We start from the raw sequence: 23716 nt of genomic DNA, 5'->3' as shown, positions 1-23716 counted from the left end.
AACAAACATGTTGATAAAGGGGAGCCAGTTGATATGGTGTATCTGGATTTTCAGAAGATATTGGACAAAGTACCTCATGAAAGACTCCAGAAGAAATTGGAGAGCCATGGGATAGGAGATAGTGTCCTATTGTGGATTAAAAACTGGTTAAAAGATAGAAAACAGAGAGTAGGGTTAAATGGTCAGTATTCTCAATGAAGAAAAGTAGATAGTGGTGTTCCCTAGGGGTCTGTGCTGGGACCACTGGTTTTTAATATATTTATAAATGATCTAGAAATGGGAGTACTAGTGAAATAAATACATTTGCTGATGACACAAAGTTATTCAAAGTTGTTAAATCACAAGAGGATTGTGAAAAATTGCAAGAGGACCTTACGAGACTGGGAGACTGGGCGTCTAAATAGCAGATGATGTTTAATGTGAGCAAGTGCAAAGTGATGCATGTGGGAAAGAGGAACCCAAATTATAGCTATGTAATGCAAGGTTCCATGTTAGGAGTCACCGACCAAGAAAGGGATCTAGGCGTCGTCGTTGATGATATTTTGAAACCATCTGCTCAGTGTGCTGCGGCAGGTGAGGAAGCAAATAGAATGTTAGGTATTATTAGGAAAGGAATGGAAAATAAAAATGAGGACATTATAATGCCTTTGTATCGCTCTACTGCACCTTGAATATTGTGTTCAATTCTGGTTGCTGCATCTCAGAAAGGATACAGTGGAATTAGAAATGGTTCAGAGAAGGGCATTCAAATTTTTAAAGGGGATGGGTCGACTTCCCTATGAGGAAAGGCTGAAGCAGCTAGAGCTCTTCAACTTGGAGAAAAGACAGCTGAAGGGAGATATGATAGAGGTCTATAAAATAATGAGTGGAGCGGAATGGATAGATTTGAATCATTTGTTTACTCTTTCCAAAAATACTAGGGCTAGAGGGCATGCAATGAAACTACAAAGCAGTAAATTTAAAATGAATCGGAGAAAGTCTTTCTTCACTCAACGTGTAATTAAATTCTGGAATTCATTGTCAGAGAATGTAGTATAGGCTGGTAGTTTAGCGGAATTTAAAAAAGGTTTAGATGGCTTCCTTAAGGAAAAGTCCATAGACCATTATTAAAATGACTTGGAGAAAATCCACTGCTTATTTCTGGGATAAGCAGTATAAAATTTTTTGGGATCTAGTCAGGTATTTGTGACCTGGATTGTCCATTGTTAGAAACAGGATGCTCAGCTTGATGGACCTTTGATCTGTCCCAGTGTGGCAATATTTATATACTTATGTACTAAATACAAGGAGAAAATTTATGGCTTGTGTACATTAGGGGTGTGCATTTGTTTGAAATGACATGAGAAATGTCGATGGCATTTCTAATGTTTCATATTTGTTTTTAGCCTGAAATGTCAGGAAAACCCTCAAAAATCAAGTGTTTTCCTGTGTCATTAATAGTGTGCTTTATTCATAAATAGTGCACAATGTTCATGAAGAATGTGTACCATTTTATTTATTAATTTTATTTCTGATATACCACCTAGAAGCCGAAATTGTATTGAAGTGGTGTATATTCAGGTACAGTATGTATTTTTGCAATGAGTGTGAACTTAGGAAAAGTAGAGTGTGCACTAAATAATAGTGTGTGCACTAGTCATGAAGAATGTGCACTGTCTCTGAAGAGTGCACACTATTTATGACATTGTTCCCAAAACAAATATTGGAAGAAAACAAAATAAAGCAAAATGAAAAGGTAAAAAGCATGTGGTTGCATTTAACTCACATATGGCAGAAGAACAGTATCCCTTTTAGGCACACAGATGAATCAGTCACAACAAGGGTGACAAAAGAAAGGGCAACAGACGATGTCCGAAATAACACCTTTATTAAGCATCCAGGACTCGACACAAGTCGTGTTTCGGCCCACGAGGATGTATACTAATGTCAAGCTCAACCAAATGTGATACAGGTACTGTTAAATACTTTGTTATTTCTCTTCTGAAGCAACCACGTAAACCGCTTGAACTCTCTGGAGTACAAACTTGAAAAATAGAGAGGAGAGACTGTCAATGACTTGTAATTTGAAATACTGAAACACAGCACTAACAGTGACCACAGCAGCAGCTGGAGTAGCTCAGCAGCAGCAGCTGCAACAGGTAAAAAATCACTATGGATTACTGCTCTGAGAGGAAAAACAATCAGCATTTTACTGCCTCAGCATGGAGAGTTCAAGCTCTTTACACGCTGAATCTATATCCAAGTGTTCTGACCTAGTTTTACAGCCTGCCTCACTGACACAGCACTAACACAGAATATTCAGTAATTACTGTGGATTCTTTTGGGTTTGTATTAGGTAAATGAGACTTTTATTAGAGATTCATTATTGTCTAATATACATAATGATTAAGCTATATGCACAATGATTAAGCTATATAACTGAAAAGAAACAATACCTATCTATAGCTTAAAAGAAACAATCATTACATCACTGGTCCCTGCATCCAGGCAATGCTAGAAGTTTCTAGACCAGGAAAAGAAGCAATAATACACTATAATATAAACAATACCTATACATATATCACTGGTTCTTACATCATCCAGGCTTTTTACATCAGCTGAGAGAAGCCCCTTTTTCAGCGAAGCCAGACTCTCATGACCAAGAGTCTGGTTCTGTGCAATGCGTCCATCCATAGATGAGCTTCTGGTTTCACTGTAAGAGGCCTCACTTTTTTTTTATTAGGCTTAGAACTCATGTTCAGAGCTAAGGCAAATTACAGAATGCTTGAGGATTTCTCTATTTAGGTAAACAAGCCATACTGTGGGAATGTGGTCACATGTTTCTCAGTCCAGGTGGCCAGTCTGAACACGAAACAGGCTCCACTCTCCCTTCACATACCAAATTAATTAGAGCTGTGTCTTATCTTCTACATTCCAACTTATTGTCACAAAATCAAAGTTAAACAATCATTTTAATGAGCGAGTGCACTGCCGGTCAAGGCAGAGTTGAAAAACAATCTTTAAAATTCACTTCTATAAATGTGTTGTAAGGTTAAACCAAATGAAATATGTGTTTTATATTCCTGAACAGCTGAAAACGTTTCTGGACTCGAAACAACACTAGAGGTTTAAATATACGAGAAAAACGGCGTTATATTTTCCTTTATTATTATTTGTAACTTAAAAATAATCTTCACCAATTCCTACCCCCCACACCATAGTTTTGGGGTCTAATGAAGCCAATTTGTATTACTATGTGATGGAAAGAATTGTATTTCCTGTAATAGTAATTTACACATTTGCTGGCTGTATTTCACTTAACAGGTTAAGTCTGTTCAAGTTAAAAAAATCAAATAAAAATTATAATCATAAAATTCACTTCTATTACACTGAGGTACAGCTACCATCTCTCTCAATTTACCTCAAGAGAGCAATTAGAGGGGGGGGGGGGGGGGGAATTCTGCGTCATCCAGCATGTTTAGAGTCAGGCTGTAACAACAAAGCTCCAAAAGGAACTAGAGCAGAACACAGGTGTTCATAAAGGCTAATCACAAAGAACCGCAAAAATACAAGGTCCTGGTCCATTATACATAGCTTAATAAATATACAGACACATAATCTGTTACACACAGACAGCACAAGCTAACCCATGTAATGAGGAAAGAACATATTCATCGTGGATAACATTGAAAATCTAACTCACTAGATGTGTCCCAAAGACTGAGTTGAGAACCACTGCTTTATATTAATTTCAAAGGGAAAACACCTGCCTTGTTCTTCTTTGAAAATTAGCATAAATTATATATGTTAAAAGCACCAAAGAACTTTACAACTATGTTGGCTTTTTAAAAATTGTCAATTTTTCTGTTTCCATATTCCTATCATGGTAATTGTAATGAGAAATTTAAGAAAAGATGCATCTCAGCAACTTTCTTTCAAAACTTTTTTTCATCACTGCAAAAAATCTATGCATAAAGGAAAATGGATTTGTCATTGTGAAAACACAGTCCACATTTGTAATATCAATAATAATCCCTGATCTGTTAATTGCCATTTAATATTATTTTTCTAGATTAAAACCTAGAGAAAAAAAACCATTAATTTCTACTTAAAGTGCTGTCAATGTCTAATTATTTCTAAAATAATGCACTTTTAGAACAGATGTAGCTGATAGCAATCAGATACATGTGAACCATTAATTATACTGTAATTTTTGAATGAGCATTATAATATATAAAGGAGTTGCACAATAGCTTTTCCTATAGACCCAACATGGGAGAAATCCCTTAGCACAGGGGTAGGCAACTCCGGTCCTCGAGAGCCGCAGGCAGGTCAGGTTTTCAGGATATCCACATTGAATATGCAAGAGATAGATTTGCAAGCACTGCCTCCATAGTATGCAAATCTATCTCCTGCATATTCATTGTGGATATCCTGAAAACCTGACCTGCCTGCGGCTCTCGAGTACCGGAGTTGCCTACCCCTGCCTTACCACATAAAGGGCTAGATTCTATATATGACGTCTGAAAATTCCATACATGAAAAGATAAATCTAGGTGTATTCTGTAAAGGACACCAAAATTTTATTGAATAGTCTTAAATTTCCATTCTGTATATAGAATAGCATTGAGTACCTTTCCACATTACCAAATGCAGTTATGGCCACTTACATTATGTTTTACTTGGAATAAATCCTGACACCTAAATTAGGCTCAGAACGGATATATTCTGTAACAGCATGCATAGATTTTAGAAATGCCCACACCCCACCCATGACCATGCCCCTTTTTCAACTATGCAATTTAGAATTTAGGTACACCATGTTACAGAATATGCTTAGCGAGTTGTGTGCTTAATTCTTAATTCATGCCAATTAGTACTGATAATTGCTAGTTAACATTCAATTAACAGCTCTGATTAGCTAGTTAAAAAATTAAGTTACATGCATTGTTGTAGAATATGCTTTGATTTCCACACAGAAATTAATGTGTCATAATAATATTACCTATCCACACACCTTTGTTATTCTGCATCTCCATTACTCTGCTAAGATTTACCTGTTTTTCTCTACACTTTACTTTGTAATCCTTTTATTATGTAAGCCGCATTGAACCTGCTATGAGTGGGAAAGTGTGGGGTACAAATGCAACAAATAAATAAATACATATATAGAATCCTAGAGAAAGTTCTAAATGTTGTTGTTTACATGTTAAATCAGTAGTATTTAGTTTGAGTCCTCAGAGGCCAAAAATGGGTCAAATTCTCAGGACACACTTAATGAATATGCATAGCATAGATTTGAATAGAAAGGAGGTAATATGCATGTACATTTATACCATACATATTCACTAGGTGTATCCTGAAATTTGACCTGTTTGTGATCCTCAAGGGTCATCAATGAATACAATCAAGTTAAACAAATGAGCAGAGGAGTAGCCTAATGGGTACCAGGGGAGCTGGATTTAATTTCCATTGCAGTTCCTTGTGTCCATGGGCAAGTCACTTAACCCTCCATTACACCAAATTAAAAAAAAAGTAGAATGCAGCCCACTAGGGACAGAAAAAGTACCTGCATATAATATGTAAACCACTTTGATTTTACTGCAGAAGTGCAATATATAAAATCCCCTCCTTTTTCGCTTAAGCAAAAGGACAGGAATATAAACGGATGGAGACATGATTCATAAGTAATAGTTAAATGTCCCCTGTTATACACTAGGGACAATTCAGTATTATGAGCCAAATGTGTGCAAAATGCTGGGAGCTAGGTATTATATTCCATACAGTACTATAGAAAAGAGTTTAAGTTTGCATTTTGCATGAACCAATTACACTGATAATTGAGCTCTAACTATCAATTATCAGTGCTAATTGGAATTAATTTGGATTTATGTATGCAAAGTTAGGCATCGGGTCCATGTGTAAATTTTACATGAGGGTCCAAAGAGGGGGTGTGGCCATGAGGATGTAATGAGCAGATCGGGGCATTCATTCAATTTATACACATTTTAATTTTTATAGAATAAGGGGGATCCACATCTGGTTTAGTCACAAAGATTTACACCAGGGTTCAGTTGGTGTAAATCCTCGCTACTAAAGATAGTCATCTGAAGGGACCGAAGTATCTTTTGAGAGTTTAAATCTTACACAGACACTTGAAGATGATAATTTGGGTTTAAAACCTTCAACATTAATAGTGACATCTGTATTACAACCTGCAAAATGCAAACTTACACTCTTTTCTGTAGTACTTTGTATAGTATAATACCTAGCTCCCAGCATTTTGCACACATTTATTTATTTATTTATTCAGAACATTTATACCCCGCTTTATACCACTGAAAGTAGCCTCAAAGCGGCTTACAAAGAACTGAAGAAACAATTACAATGTCAGTAGAGAAAAAGGCACAGAGGGAGAAGGGAGGGGAAGAAATAGAAAAAATAGAGATAAAGATGGTCCGCAAATAAGATGACTGCAGGCGTTATGATGAAGCTCAGGAATAGGCTGAATCTCTGAGTCTGCCTGTACAAACTCTGACGATGAGAAGGCCATGACTCTTCGAGTGAGTAACAAGAGCTGCCGAGTCAAAACAGCAGGCTGCAGAAGGAGAAGACGAAAGTTGCTCATCAACCGACCACACCAGCTCCCAAGACGTCGGACACAGCAACCAGGAGACGCAGGTCCAAAAGGCCCAACGGCCCAGCCGCAATGATCAACAATCGAAGAGCGGATCAACAGATCACACTCAAAGAAGGCGGGGCCCAGGATGCCAACGGGCCCAGCAACAACACCGCCCATGTTGCCTGGAGCAGAGGCTGCCTTCTCCCCACAGCAACCGGAACCAGCAAGGCAAGCCGGGACAGCCCCTGTTGAACAGCTGGTGCGAGGGATGCCGGTGATCTCCGGCTGAGTCGATGCAGAGAAGGTGCCTAACTTACCACCATCCCCACCATTTCCTTAAGGCACTTAAAACAATTTTTCCGCCATACAAATGAGCTTTTTCTGAATTGTAAGATTAGAATGTTTCTGTGTGTATCTAAAGCAACCCTAAAGAGGCGCCAACTTTTCCTTAAATTTTGCCCACGAGTTACACAACTGGGAGTCTCTTCTGGTTGAATTTTCCCTGCAAATGTGTAATGAAATTAAATTCAGTGAAATATACTTTTTATGATCTATACGTTTAAGTTCTTTTCTGGATTCCAAGACTCTTGTAACTCCACTTTTGCAGCCAAGAGTAGTAGTTACATCTACTCCATAAATTACTACTAAATCTACTCCTTTCTAGCCTCTAGTTTCTTTGAATAGTGTGGAGGTTTCTTCATCTTCTTAGGTATTGTGCCCTGCTCCTTCCTTAATTGTGGACTAAAGATGAGAAATATATGTTGATTATGTTATCTTTGTGATTTGAAATTTGTATTGATAATATTCATCTTTTCTGTATCGAGATTTATTCTTGGATTTTGAATTTGTAAATTGCTTAAAATAAAAGGAAAAAAAGTCATGGATCCCAACGTAAGTGCTATTCTAAAAACAGTGCCTAATTTTGAGCACATTTTACACAATAGCAGTTGGCATTATTTTGGAACCAATTTTGTGGCGCTAGTTATAGAATTTAGTCCTATGTGTGATGGGAACTAAATTTGTAGAATAGCATTTAGGGCCAGATTCTAGATATGATACTTAAAAAAAATCCGCATTGAGAACATTTCCGCCTAGGCGTATTTCTATAAGATTTAGGCGCAGTATATAGAATACATTTAGTTGCTATCCCAGCACCTTAAACTATGTGCCTCCACTTATACCAACAAAAATGTGGCAAACTCCCTACATGTAGATTTACGCAGGCTGGACCATATTCTATAACAACGCATGTAAATTTGGGACCACCCATGAAATGATTATTTCCCTACCTATGGCCACACCCCTTTTGAACAGTGTGATTTAGAATTTATGCGCAATTCATTACAGAATATGCTTAGTGAGTTATGCACATAAATTCTAATTAGTGCCAATTATTATTGCTTAAGTGTTGTTAAAAATGCTGATTGGCTTATTAAGGGGCCTTTTTACTAAGCCGCATAAGCGTTTATGTGTGCCCAAAGCACGCCAAAATGGAGTTACTGTACCATGTGGCTCTTGCGGTAATTTCAATTTTGGTGTGCTTCCAATACGTGCATCTGAAAAATAATTTTTATTTTCGGACACGTGTATCGGACGTGTGCCAAGTGGCATTTGACACACTTAGGTCATTACTACACGGTGTTATGGAATATTCTCAGATTTCAGCACATAATGCTAGGCACGATATATAGAATTCGGCATATATGCTTGTGAATGTTACATTCATGCAGATAAGTGCTAGTATTCAAAAATTATTAAATTAGGTGGATTGTGGGTTATTGTATCCCACTCCAAAAATAGCAGATAAGATATATGAGCATTTAGAGGTCCTTTTACTAAGGTGCGGTAAGTGCTAGCACATGCTTAGCACAGCTTAAAAGGGCTTACCATGGGACTTATTGAGGCATGCTGTGGTAAAATCCCAATGTGTATGTTCAAACCATGCGCTAAAAAATATTACAGACTTTTTCTCGAAGATTGCTTGTCTGGGGTTGGAGAGTGGATGTGACAGCACAAATTAACACAGCCACATTATCATAATTAACTGATTAGCGCAGGATTAGCATGTGAGCCCTTACAGCCTACAAAATAGGTGGCAGTAAGGAACTCATGCAAATTTTTGGTAATGGGTGCAAACTAATGGCAACATCAGCACATGGCCATGAATTGCTAAAATGGAAAATAGACTATTTTTCAGCTGTGGTAGAGACCAGAGGCAGGCGGGAACGGGGCCCCGTGGTCCGACCTGCGCGTCACCCATCCACAAGCCCCGCCTCCTCTCACAGCTGCTCCTCAGCACCATCCGGTCCCCGACCTGACCTCACCTGGATCTGACCCCTTATCTTGCTGGGGGAGCCGGGTAACAGTTCAGGCATGGTAACGCAGTTCATGCTCAATCAAGATGAATACCAGATGTGAATTGACACAGGAAGGAAGGAACCCACGTTACCGGCTCTGTCAAAGTTTCAAAGGTGTTTCCCACGTGACGCGGCACGCACGCTTATTTCCTTATCAGCGCACTACAACCAATCAGAAGCGACGTTTGCGGATTAATGCCTTTCAAATATTTGAACATCTGTATCATATCACCCCTGTTTCTCCTTTCCTGCCGAATATACATGTTTAGTTCAGCAAGTCTCTCCTCATACGTCTTGTAACGCAAATCCCATACCATTCTCGTAGCTTTTCTTTGCACCGCTTCAATTCTTTTTACATCCTTAGCAAGATACGGCCTCCAAAACTGAACACAATGCTCCAGGTAGGGCCTCACCAACGACTTAGACAGGGGCATCAACGCCCCCTTTCTTCTGCTGGTCACACCTCTCTCTATACAGCCTAACAACCTTCTAGCTATGGCCACCGCCTTGTCACACTGTTTCATCACCTTCAAATCCTCAGATACTATCACCCCAAGATCCCTCTCCCCGTCCGTACCTATCAGACTCTCCCCGCCTAACACATACGTCTCCCGTGGATTTCTATTCCCTAAGTGCATCACTTTGCATTTCTTCGCATTGAATTTTAATTGAATTTAGGCACAGTGTGTTACAAAATACGCTTAGGGAGTTGTGCACATAAATTCTAATTATTGCCAATTAATGCTCATTATTGCTTGTTAAGTGCTGTTAAGAATGCTGATTGGCTTGTTAAGCCAATCAAGTTACGTGCATTGTTATAGAATATGCTTGGATTTCTTTTTGCAGAATGCTAGGTGCTATGCAGAAACCTGGAAAAAGTCTTAAATAAATAATAAATAAATAAATAAATAAATAAATAAATAAATAAGTAAGTAAGTTAAAGGGAGGAGGGGGACATGTACAGGCAGAACAGACAGACACACACATAAATGATGATATTATAAACCAAGTTTCCCAATGGGAACCTAGGCTAAAAATGGGGTATGCAATGAAACTGAATAACTTAACAATACTGTTAATACACTGTAGTTATCACTCCTCCGTTTCCCTGTAATTCAATACCACCACACATCTAAAGCAGATACTGTAATTATTCCCGGTTATAACATACAGTGGGTAAATGTATTACTTGTAATTTAATAGGTTAAAGATTATTTTCATATATGCTTCATTTCTTCCTTTCTGCTTTCCTCGACTTAGCTCAGGATACAGACAAAAGAGAAAAAGAGCAGGAACCCGCTTACGGTTTGATAAACATCCATCACAAATATTAGCATGTACAAGGAGACAGAGAGCCACTGTCAAGGTTTATGATGCACCATTAGCACGGGGCTGTAATCTGGACACCCTTTAAAAACTCCTGAGAGTGTTTAATCATGGTGATTGACTTCACGCTCTTTGCCAAGTCACTTTCATCCTTGACCTGTAACCAGGAAGATCAATAGGCTTCTGCCGTGCCAGAAAGAGACCTGTACCTGCCAAGCATGAAAAAGAACCCGCTCTACCTCCAGGGTTCGCGTATGGAATTGTTGCAGGGCTGCTTTCTAATTACAGCTTTTCAGAACCTGAAATTAGACCAATGCACTTATTTGCACTATATTTTATTTATGTATTACTGTAATAAAGGCAGAGCAAAAGATTCATTCCTTATGCAAAAATAAAAGAATGCCGAGAAGTAAACAAACCTACAATTCCTCTTTTAGAATTTGCAATCGAGTAACCTAAAAACACATTGTGAGAGGCCTAATAAGAGAGGGCAGTATTAGTCAGCATGGCAGTAAATCACTCCCCGGAAAACAATAAAAAAAAATCATGGGGGAAAAAAAAGCCTTGTGTCTAAGACTGAAAGAGCACGCAGATCAGAAAACTGACGTCAAGTCTTTTATCAGGGGATCTGTCGCATGAAACTGTCACTTGCTGTGGCGTGAACACCTGGTTGAATGTTACCCAGCGTGGCACCTTATGAGTCAAAAAAAAAAAAAACCCTGACGGCTCTCTCGAATCGGATCTAGTGCTGGAGCTTAACAAGTCCGCGATGCTCCCAGTAAGGACGAGGCAGCTCTTGCTTCAGAGACTGACGCAGTCCGAAAGTGTCCCCGTGCGAAAATAAACAAAAGTCAGAATTCAGGCACAAGTAAGCTTATTTGCAGAGCGATTATTAACAGACAGGCAGCCCACTGCATTTGCAAGCCGACACACGGTGGTTAATACTAGTAGCTTCTCAGCAGTCTGTTTTAAGAGCAGAACGCATGTCTTCGTCTTACACGTACTCCTACCTACCGTGCAGCTGTGAGAAAGGTACAAGGGGCAAGGCATGCAACAGTCAGTCTCGGTAGATTCAGCTGCAAAGCCTTTTGAGTGCCTTCATTCTACCCTCACTGCCATCGTGTTTTAAACTCATCACACGTCAACCCAGGAGAACATCCGCATTCAATGATTTTATTTCTTTATTTTGGTGTGTGTGTGTGTGTGTGTGTGTGTGTATGTATGTATGTATGTATGTATGTATGTATGTATGTATATATATATATATATATATATATATATATATATATATATATATATATACACACACACACATACATATATACACACACACACACACACACACACACACACAATGTATATATGTCGCATTTTCACAATGTTTAGGTTCAGTGTAGCTTACAGGCGACATCCTTCCATTCATACTGAGAATATGGGAAACTCAAGCATACCCTTACCAAAGGGATGCGAATTTCCCCTCTTTACTCCTGCTGGGATTTTGTGACTGTTCTGTATATTATTTTTTTCTGCTCAGTAAAGTCTTAACTCGCAGTTCTTGGGAGCAGGAAGTAAGATACTGGGCTGCAGTCCCTCCCACCCCCAGTCCCAAAACTATAATAAATCTGGATACAGTAAAGGAGCAAAATTCAGCGCGTATATCTCGGTGTGATAGTGTCAAAAGTGGGCGCCCCAGCAGGAATTGCGGTAATTAACAGATCATCGACCGGCAGCCTGTAGATGGCACAAGTGTTCTTTCCTTGTCGAACCTTAACTCTTTGGCATGAGTGAGAGGGAGGATTGATCGTGGTTGCAGTTATTTGCACGATTATCGCACGTTACCTATAAGTGAGCACTTCGAAGTTGCGATGGTTTCTACCTGTTCATTGATTTAAAAAAAATAATAATAATAAATTTCGACTACTTGAACTGGTGCATTAAAACTGCCAATGCCCTGCATTACGACAAAGTGTATTAATTGGCTGTTAAAATATCAATCCACTGCATACATTATTTCTGCAACTTCTAATTTCATCAATAGCAATATGGATCTCTTCTATTAGTTCCTATATTTTCCTTCAGGCGGCAGTGAAAATCTCATTTTTAGCCTTTTCCTAGGCAGAATTGATCTTCCAGGGGGGAAGGAAGGAAAAAAAAAATCTGTGTTCTACCAAATAGCGTTGCCCGTTTCTTGCTAGTGTTTAAGGCTTCGAATGAGCTTCCTTTCCTCTTCGGGGCTCAGGAACAAGCCAAACCCGAGGTAGATTTAGTCGGGTGTGGGAAGGGAGAGAGTCAAAAAGGGGGGGAAAAAGCGAGTTCGTTGAGACTTTGTGCCCCCGTTGGAGAGATGGTTGAGTCCTCGTCAAGGTTGCTGTGGTATCCCAGAAACACCATTCACTCTGTGCTGTGACCGAGCAGCAGCAGCAGCGGCAGCTCCACTGCGCCTGGCCGAGGACTAGGAATTACTGAAGGAGCTCCAGAATAATATGAAAGCGTTCTGCAAGGGGGGAATCCGGGAGAAGAAGCATTCTACAGCTGCAGATTTGGGCAACCGGGGATGTGCTAAATGTGGCCGGCTGGACTTCAGCTACCTGCCGAAAATGAGGATTAAAAGTGGATTTGCATTGTCGAATCTCGTCTTTTTGATGATGGTGACATGTGTGGAAGGTAGGTTGCAAAAATGTCGAAGTGCCTTCGTTTGGGAACTAAGCGATCACAAGTTCTTAACCCGCAGTAGGTTTGCAAATTACTTTACGATCGGAGCATATAGATAGGGACCTGCACATGTACATATATATTTTTTTCGCTTTGTAAAGGAGTTGATTCAGAGAGGAAAAGCCATTTGCTTGCCAGGCTTGGCATTCAATGCAGTGATTGAGCTTGAGCCCAATAAATATTCTTGCAGTATGCTCAAACGAATACGTGAGTTGGTTCATATAAGCCTCTAACTACTGTGTATATTCAAGCAGCATTACCTTGTCTGAGTATTTAAAGAGATTAAAACAAAAAAATCAAACATGTTGCTAATTCTTACCAGCTGGAATTGCTAAGCTATGTATGCATTGGCTGTTTGTTGAGTTTAGTCCCTTCCAAACGGAAAGTTACAAAGCTTCACAGTTGTAAAATGTATAAAGGAGCTTTCCTTCCACAATTGACGGGGAAGTCACAGATGCCAATACTCTTACATATAGTCCAAACTGACATAAAATATACGTGCATGACTCTTTATTCTCAGTTGTGCTGAGGCCATAATAAACCGTGCTGTATTAATTTTTAAAAACCAAACGATGCAGCTGAGTAAAAATGAATGATCTTTTTTTTTTCAAATGAATGCTGTGATGGAAAGAAGAAAGTGCTTTTGCTAGGAATCAAATGATCGTCTGATAAGGCGATAACGGTATATGTCGCCGACACAGCAACAAATACAAACGTTCGATGTGCAAGATCGGCTATCAAGTATGCGTATGATTTCTAAACCTAGCGATAAGAGCGTGATTGTATACACATATGCAGATGTATCATATTTATAAAGAACAGTTCATAAACGCAGAGCTTTACTTGGTTGTCTTCTATTTATGTGTTATCAAGGTCCTTGCTCGTACCCCCTACTTATTCTGGGTGCTATAACCGATCGTTTTTTTGACAAATCTAACCTCTCCAACACAATAATATCCTGTAGACATTATTGATCTCATTTTTATTGAGGGAAGGTTCTTTTCACGTCTCAGCTATTGCATATGTATAGAGAGGGTGAATAGATGCAAACTGTATCTTTTGGCTCTTACAAGGAATGCTGTTCTAAAGTGCAATCTCCTGTCTTGATGAAACACTTTATTGTAGAGCCTGCAGCTGGTCTCCCCATCCGCAAAGAAAGCAATCTATTTGCATTCCGTGGAAATGATAATCCATGTTCGGTGGGGTTCGGGGTTACCTCAGCTTACGATATCTTGACACTGTATCTGATTATAGGTGACATGCTTGGAATGTTAATCTACAGCCTAATTACAGCAACCGTGCTCTTTATGGTTTTTCTGTGCTATGCCAAGAGGGTTAGTATTTCTTGTTCCTCTTCTTCCTCCCTCCCCCCCCCCTTTCAAAAAAAAAAAAAAAGAGAGAGAGAGACTGAACTCATTGGAGGAAGATCCTAAATTAAAAGCGAAATAATTTCTACTGCTTCTGTTACTGCTTCCTTAACAGGTACAGCTTGAATTTGTAGTGGGGTATAAATCCATTGCGAGAAAACACGTATATCTCTTGAACAATTCACGTGTGCGCCTGTGTGGAATCTCTTGCTCTCATCTAACCCGAAAGGAAAAAAAAAATACTCAAGAGCAACCTGAAATATCTGTATCCCTTATCTGAAAAAAAAAAAAAGGACCCTCTAGTTAATGGATGACACAAGCTGCTTTGGTGGGTAGGAGTCGCGTGGAGGCAGCATCCTACAAAAATGAAGCACAGTATTTTCCTCATACTGTGAAAATTGGTCATGGTTTGCTGAGAGTTTTCGAGGTACCTGTTGAATAAATTGAAAAAACCTTTTGCTCTGGAAGAACAAATAAGTGAAACAAGTTGAAGCCTAGAATTAAAAAAAAAAAATCCTTAAACTCTGCCTCTTTCGTAGTGGAAGGCAATACTTGGCAAGCTAGTCATTGTCGTTTGCTAAACTGGCAAATATGCATTTTTACAAAATACACAAGTGAAGGAGGCTTGTTTCATCTGCAGGTCACTTTGCTGTCCATCAGCACCCCCGGGTTCCTCGCTTGAGTAGCTGCGGCAGATGTAGCCTTAACATGGAACGTGTTCTGTTCCCCTGCCACGACGAGCGCTCCAGACACTGCCAACGCCCCTAAAGCCAGATCCACAAGCCCCCCCCCCCCCCCCCCCGCCACCACTAAAACTGAATCCATAGTTTTTGACACACGTTTCTGCTCGATGTACAGAATGTCCACGCCGTTGGATGAATTGAGCTACCGACAAGGTCCATTAGTCGGTAAGAATCACGTTATCTAATGTTGCCATGCCACCCTGCCCTCTCCCCTCATTGTAAAGAACGTGACTGATGGAAAGGTTATGGAAATAATTATGCAGAAAGTGGATAAAAAGTCGGAGCTCTTTTAACGTGGTTTAAGAATATACAGATCTTTTTATTTTACTAAGTTAATACGGTTTCAGGCAGCCAATACTTTGCATACAATATGCAGGAATATGTTTTCTTGTCCAGTAAACAATGCATTTAATTCATATTTTTAACATATATTTCCAAGTCGCTGTGTGCTTATTAAAAGGATTATATATGGTTCCCTTCAGCACGTGTACATTTGACTAGACTGTGGATAAGTGAAGTGCAATAAATATATTAAAGAGAAGTTCAGCAAACAAATGAAATTATTACCCATGAGATTATCTTGTCCACTCATACCATATGCAACAAAGTCTGTGTACATATGTTGAAGAAATAACTCCATTTGATTACCTAGGGGTCCTTTTACTAAGCTGCACTGAAAAATGGCTTGTGGTAGTATTGGTGCAGGTTTTGGGCATGTGCCAATCCATTTTTCAGTGCGCCTGTAAAAAAAAGGCCTTTTTACATTTTTGCCAAAAATGGACATGCGGCAAAATCAAAATGGCCGCCCGTCCATTTTGGGTCTGCGACCTTAACGCTAGCCATTGACCTAGTGGTAAAGATTCACGTGATAACTGGGTGGTAATGACCTACATGGATCGAATGCCACTTGGCGCACATCCGATACCTGCGTTCAAAAATAAATCTTTTGAACACGCATATCAGACGCATGCCAAAAATGAAATTACTGCAAGAGCCACGCGGTAGCTGGGCGGTAACCCCATTTTGGTGTGCATTGGGCATGTGTAGGTACCTACATGGCTTAGTAAAAGTGCCCCCTAGTGATATACTAAAGTCATCTTTAGTACAGATTGGAAAAAATGGGGTTGTCTGACTTCTCTGAAGCAGGAGGAAGGGGGCACAAGACATTTAGTTTAGTTATTAACAATTTACATAGTGCTTCAGATACATTTCCTTCTAGTTTTGTATTACAATCTCGCGGCACCTTATGCCTGGAATAAATTTCCTGAGCCTGTACGCCTAGCTCCATCTCTACCTGTTTTCAAATCTATGCTGAAAACCCACCTTTTCACTGTTGTTTTTGGCTCCTAGCCACTACTCATTTGCCTCCCCCCCCCCCTTGTTCCTTCTCAGCCAGTACTTCCCTCACCCTTAATTGTCTTGTCTGTCTGTATTATTTTAGATTGTAAGCTCTATTGAGCAGAGACTGTCTCTCTGTGTCAGGTGTTCAGCGCTGTGTGCGTCTAGTAGCGCTATACAAATGCTAATAATAATATACTACTTAAAACTACACTGTGAATTAAGATAAGAGAATATCTAAGAAGAGAGCTATCTAGGAGAAAAGATAAAGCACAGCATATTACAGCTTTTGAAAAAAATATTTTTATTATTTTCAATTTCAAAATTATACAATGGTCGAATCCAACTTACATTCAGATTGATAGCAAGCCACACAGCATGCTTCTGACCTAAGCACCTAATGTTATTAGTCATTAACCATGACTACAATAAAATGTTCCCTCTTCCCCCCCCCCCCCATACCTTGCTTCATGATTAGCCCTGTACTATGTGTCCAAAGTCATTATTTGGCTACATAATATTAACACTCTAGATGGTGGGGGGGAGGGGTCAGCTCTGTGGTGGGGAATGACAAACAGACCGTACATAGTTTAGGAAGATGGCACCTAGATTTCTTACTGGATTTACATTTTTATTTTTCAGTTAGTGTGCCTTCTTTTGTTCCCTGATGATGATGACGGGGATACATGAGCAAAAGGAAAACATGATTCTGTTCCTTAAGCTAAATGCTGTTATAGCATAAAATTGATATATTACACACTCTGATCACTGAGGCTGTTATTCAAATAAAAGTGGCTGCCTATTGTTTGTAGGCTGAATAGTCTCAGATGTCATTTTTCTGCTCATATGCAAAACTCTAAAAATAGTTCTTAAAAGTGTGGGTAAGAGGAGCAAAGACAACTCATTTTCCTAGCTGCAGACATTTTATAAGAACTGGCTCAATTGGAACCCTGGCAGAGCTAAACTTTGAGCTGCCTCTAGTGATGTAAACTCCTTCATCCATCTAAAGTAATCAAGATAAGAGAGCAGCAGTAACTTTAAATTTTCACATAACACCATTACAGTTTGCAAACTGTGGTGGAAAGCCACATGTATTTGCACAAATTACACAACAAGCACAAGTCTTCATTACAAACAGCAGAGGTATAATTATAACATCATTATAAGTTGTATTCAATCAGTTGATATGACCGTGCTGCCTAGATAAAATATTTGGATGACAATCTCCCCTACCCCAACACACAGAAATACACATTTTGTTTTCTTAGGAGAGGGTAGTAAAAGTGTTGGGATTTGATATACTGTTTTTTCTGTAGTTACTACCAAAGCAGTGTACATATTATATAGAAAGACTTATTTTGTACCTGGGGCAGTGAAGGGTTAAGTGACCTGCCCAGGTTCACAAGGAGCTATAGTGGGAATCGAACCCAGTCCTCCTGGTTTGCAGGCCATTGGACTCTTCCACTCTGTTTTTTTTTTTTTGCCTTATTTAATATTATTGCCTATTCTTCCTCTGTAGAAAGCAGATGTCAGAGTGCTTGACATATAGTTGCCCTTTGTCCCACATATTTTCTCCTTGAATTTGACTTAAAAGAAGATATCTTTGTGGTATCTTTCTGACACCAGGTCTACGGTTGGTGTAAAGTGTGCTGATACCAGGTCATGATAGTATTCTATAAGGGAATTTTAGCACCCAATTGCTCTCACTGCTTTCACTTCCAGGTGCTTTCATTATAGGTATTTAAGCTTGTCTGTTTGCCTGGGACATTCCCACATCATAATATGGAGCTACGAGAACATATAAAACAAATGTGCAGCTGCTGGATAGAGCCTGGCCTAAATACTGAGGCACATGGTTCTGCTCTTCCAATAAAGGCAGAAAACCTTAGTTCACTTTTAGTCCAGGGGTCCTCAACCCAGTCTTCGGGACACACCTAGCCAGTCAGGTTTTCAGGATATCCACAATGAATATGCATGAGATAAATTTGCATGCACTACCTCTCATACATATTCATTGTGGGTACCCTGAAAACCTAACTGGCTGGATCTGTCCCAAGTTCAGGGTTGAGAACCCGTCCTCTAGACCAGTGATTTTCAACCTAGTTCTCAGAAACATTAGGTTAGGTGGCAGTATAAAACATACTAACCATGAATTCTATATCAACAATTGCATGCACAAATGCCATTATAGAATTCTAAGCAGCAAAAAGAGAGGGTCCAAAATTTAAGACAACACAACAAAGAAACAAAAGCAAAAAAGGGCCTTCAGGAGCGGAATTATCAAGAGTTCTTTATTCATAAGACCCGACATGGGCCGTGTTTTGGCACTCATGTGCCTGCATCAGAGGTTATATGGAGATCAGGGCTCTAAAATTGTAAACAAAATAACTTTGGATATTATCAAAAAGAAATAAAAACAGTGTTTCAATCTGATGCGTTTTCAGAAGCGAAACCGTCAAATGGTAGATGACATTTAATGTGAGCAGGTGCAAAGTGAAGCATGCAGGGAAGAAGAACCCAAACCCAACTATTCCTATGTGATGCAAGGTTCCACATTGGAAGTCACCACTTAGAACAAGGATTTAGGTGTTGACGTTGATGATATGTTGAAATCCTCTGTTCAGAGAACAGCAGCAATTAAAAAAGCAAATAGAATGTTAGGAATTATTAGGAAAGGAAGGGAGAACAAAACTAAGATTATTATAATGCCTCTGAATCGCTCCATGGTGCAACTGCATCTTGAATACTATGCACAGTTTTGGTCACCATATCTCAAAAAAGATATAGCAAAATTACAAAAGGTACAAAAAAGGGTGATGAATATGATAGAGTTGATGGAGTGATTTCTATATAAGGAAAGGCTAAAGAGGCTAGGGCCCTTCAGCTTGGAGAAGAGATGACTAAGGGGAGATATGATAAATGAATCACTTGTTTACTTTTTCGAAAAGTACAGGGACTAGAGAGCATGCAATGAAGCTAGTAAATAATAAATTTAAAACAATTTTGGGAAATATCTCTTTTCTCAAAGTGTTGTTAAACTCTGGAATTTGTTGCCAGAGAACGTGGTAAAAGCAGTTAGTGTGGCAGGGATTTAAAAATGGACATGTTCCTAAAAGAAAAGTCAATAGGCTATTATTAAGATGGACTTGTTCCTGGGATGGACTTGTTCCTGGCATGAATAACATAAAATCTGTTTTTACTCTTTTGAGATCTTGGCAGGTATTTATGACCTGGATTGGCCACTGTTGGAAGTACACCAAGAGATAGGGAGAGAAAAACGTAACCAAATGCAAATCATACACTCCTCATAGAACACACAATCAGGTATCAACCATCTGAGTACAGACTGACATGCATCACACAGGCAAAAACAAACAAGGGGAGGAAAAAGCCTCAGCCAAGCTTTTCAGCTTGGAGAAGAGACGGCTGAGGGGAGATATGATAGAAGTGTATAAAATAATGAGTGGAATGGATCGGGTGGATGTGAAGCGACTGTTCACGCTATCCAAAAATACTAGGACTAGAGGGCATGAGTTGAAGCTACAGTGTGGTAAATTTAAAACGAATCGGAGAAAATTTTTCTTCACCCAACGTGTAATTAGACTCTGGAATTCATTGCCGGAGAACGTGGTACGGGCGGTTAGCTTGACGGAGTTTAAAAAGGGGTTAGATAGATTCCTAAAGGACAAGTCCATAGACCGCTATTAAATGGACTGGAAAAATTCCTCATTTTTAGGTATAACTTGTCTGGAATGTTTTTACGTTTGGGAAGCGTGCCAGGTGCCCTTGACCTGGATTGGCCACTGTCGGTGACAGGATGCTGGGCTAGATGGACCTTTGGTCTTTCCCAGTATGGCACTACTTATGTACTTATGTAACCCTGCCTCCAGCTGAGAATGGCAATGAAGATTTTAAGGGTAAAAAGGGTAAAAAAAAACCCTCCCCAAGTTAATACAAAAATGCTCTGTTCAATGCAGACTCAGCCTGGAACAATATATCAAAATGTGTAATCAAAATGAATTTACCTGCACAATTAACTTGTAATATCCCACCAACGGTGCCCAATGTTTTGCTTCACGTGCTGCCTCAGGGTGAAGGCAAAGCATGCACAGCTTAATTCACATAACGCTGCAGCATTCAAATGTTTGCAGCCTGAATAATGCATGACAGGAGCGTATGAGTTGTTTTTGGCCACTGTTAGAAACAGGATACTGGGCTTGATGGATCTTCAGTCTGTCCCAGTATAGCAGTACTTATGTTCTTATTGGCTGCTGTAAATGTTTGCACCCAACTGAAGTCAATTAGGGACATAAATGATAGTGTTCTAATAAATTGTGCATGCTATTGCTAGGCACTCCCTTGATCCATCAATGCTCCTTTCAGGTCCATACTCCTTGGAGTGACGCACAATAGATTTTGCATGAACAATTTATGAAATAATGATTAATGGCATACGCGTAACTGCTAATTAATGGCAATTAGAGCCAATCCACCAATTATAGCCAATCATAGGTTGTTAATTCTAATTAGCAGCTAAACAATGTGATTCACATATGTAATTGGTATTATTCTATAACTTGCATACACAACTTTCCACACTAAGACTAAGGGAACCTTTTGCTAAGGCACGTACAATGTGCATCTAATTGGAACTACCGCCTCGCTATTGCATGCCCCTGGCAGTAATTATATTTTTGACATGCATCCAAAACACGCAGTATACATTTTCTACCATGTGGCACTTACCCGGCAGTAATTGGCAATGTACGCGCGCTTATGATTACCGCCCGGTTAACGTGTGAGACCTTACCTCTAAGTCATTGGGTGGTGGTTAGGTCTCATGCTGAAAGTGGACATGCACTGGTTTTAATTTTTCCGCATGTCCATTTTTGGCCACAAAGGAAAGACCTTTTTTTGCAGGCGAGCTGAAAATGAACCCGTGTGCGTTCAAAACACGCAACTATGCCAGCACAGGTCATTTTTTTGGTGCACCTTAGTAAAAGGGCCCCCTAAAATTTTATGTTATTGTGCAATGCTGCACTCTAAATTTAAAAAAATGTGTCTATTGATAAACAGTGTGCATGACTAAGCAATAAGGTGCAGTACTGAGCAACAGCAAAGTATTAAGCAGTAGCACATACTTTGCACAATAATACACGCTATTGTGCCATAGTTCATACTCTCCATCATGGAAACAAAAGAAACACATTGTAGGTGTTTCTTGTCATTTTGGGTTAACAGCAACATAAGAACCATCATTATTTCCCATTATTTTTTTTTTCAAAAGAATGCACATCCTTACACATATGCAGACCAAAAATTAAATAGAAAACCAAAGAAACCACACTCTAAGCAATGGAACAGTGAAAAAAAGAGAAATCAAAATGCATTTAGTCCTGTACTGAACAACATACATATAAATGCACAGTTTCAAAAGTGATATATTTTATTCTCTATAAAATGAAAATAAATATTTTTTCTACTTTCACAGCTGTCTGATCATTTTATTTTTTCCAGTTGGATGGTTCTGGGCTCTACCACTTTCTTTGGTTGGCTTTCTCCAACGTCCTTTTTCAGGATCTCCTTCCCATTTTCTGTTTCTTCACTGTCCTTGTCATCTTTTTTCCCCATTTCTCTCATTCCTTCAATCCTCCCTTCTCCCCTTCCAATGCTCAGTCTCCCTTTTTTCACTGTTCACCTACTTATTAGCTTTACACTTCCTGGTGGACCTCCCTAGTCCCACATTGTTATCTGTGTCTCATTTTTCTTCACCAGCTCCCTGCTCACCATCTTATCTACTTCCTAGCCCCCCCCCCCATTTTCCTCTGAACTCATTCCATTCCCACCTTTTCTACCTCTCCCTCTTATCCCCTCCCCAACTTAGCTTTGTTCCTGTCCCTCATTTCTTCTCCTCTTCTACTCACATTCATATCACTTGTGCCCTTATCCAGGCTCCATTTTTTTCTCTTTTACCTTCCTCATTTCCATCTTTTCTTAGCTTTTTCAAAGACCTGTTCCCTTCCTTTGTCTCTCACCCTCTTCAAAACTATCTGCCTCTCCCTCCTTTCCACAGCATCCATCACCCTGTCTCTCTCCATCCCTAGCAATCACTTCCTCACTTCTTCCCTATATCTCCTTCTTCCCTTTCCCACTATCCACATACCTCTCTCCTTTCCAAAAGTCATTTACCCTGCTTTTCTTCATTGCAGAGTGAAATCTAAATTTGCAGAGTGAAATCTAAATATATAAACACATTCCTTTACATATGCCTTTATTTTTCCTGTCCCACATATAAACTTTCTGCTCCACTTTTTTCTCACTTCCTTCGGCATCAGCCACTATGTTCCACTCAATTCTCAATATTTGCCAGCACCAGCCTCTATGTCCCCTCACTCAATTAGACAATAAGGGGGCAGTTCTTTAACCGGCTCGTCCAGTTGGGTGCCAGGATGCCATTATAGAATACTAGCATAAGTTGACATTAGCCTATGAGAAAAGGCTGAAGTGGCTAGGGCTGTTCAGCTTGGAGAAAAGATGGCTGAGGGGAGACATGATAGAGGTCTATAAAATAATGAGTAGAGTGAAACGAGTAGACATGAATCATTTGTTTACTCTTTTCAAAAGTACTAGGACTAGGGGGCATGTGATGAAAGTGCAAAGTAGTAAATTTAAAATGAATCATAGAAAATGTTTCTTCACTCAATGTATAATTAAACTCTGGAATTTGTTGACAGAGAATGTGGTAAAGGTGATTAGCTTAGCAGGGTTTAAAAAAAGGCTTGGGTAGCTTCCTAAAGGAAAAGTCCATAGACCATTGTTAAAATGACTTGGGGAAAAACCACTGCTTATTTCTGGGATAAGCAGCATAAAATATATTGAACTTTTTTGGGATCTTGCCAGGTATTTGTGACCTGGATCGGCCCCTTAGAATCAGGATGCTAGGCTTGATAGATCTTTGGTTTTTCCCAGTGTGGTAATACTTATGTATTTATGTAGTGTGCCTAGTTAAGCATGTTCTTTTATGCCAGCTCAATGGCTGGAATAAATAGGTGCCCCTAAATGTTCCCTGCTACGCACATAACTAATAATATTCTATAAGTTACGCACATCAATTGGAAATTTGCTTATGCCCTCCCATGCTCTGCTCTGTGTACATGCTGAAGTACTTACATACTACCTTATAGAATAGGACATAGTCATAAGTGCTCTTATTCTGTGCACTTATACACGCAAAAGTGTGCATAACTACACAAGCCCAATTATAGAACCATC

At 39.4% G+C, this 23716-nt stretch overlaps 1 protein-coding gene across 1 annotated transcript in view; it reads left to right on the top strand.

Moving 5' to 3' along the window:
- The first annotated feature begins 12767 nt into the window (after positions 1–12767).
- Positions 12768–23716, top strand: part of CSMD3 (CUB and Sushi multiple domains 3) — a 2043988-nt gene continuing 2033039 nt past the window's right edge. The window contains exon 1 of the mRNA XM_030189879.1: positions 12768–12948. Coding sequence (XP_030045739.1) covers positions 12768–12948 — 181 coding nt within the window. The remainder of the gene's footprint in view (positions 12949–23716) is intronic.

This window comes from Microcaecilia unicolor, chromosome 1 (genome assembly GCF_901765095.1).
Source record: "Microcaecilia unicolor chromosome 1, aMicUni1.1, whole genome shotgun sequence".
Classification (NCBI taxonomy): Eukaryota; Metazoa; Chordata; class Amphibia; order Gymnophiona; family Siphonopidae; genus Microcaecilia; species Microcaecilia unicolor.
The sequence above is the reverse complement of the archived record's forward strand: the minus strand, read 5'-3'. Positions and strand labels throughout refer to the sequence as shown.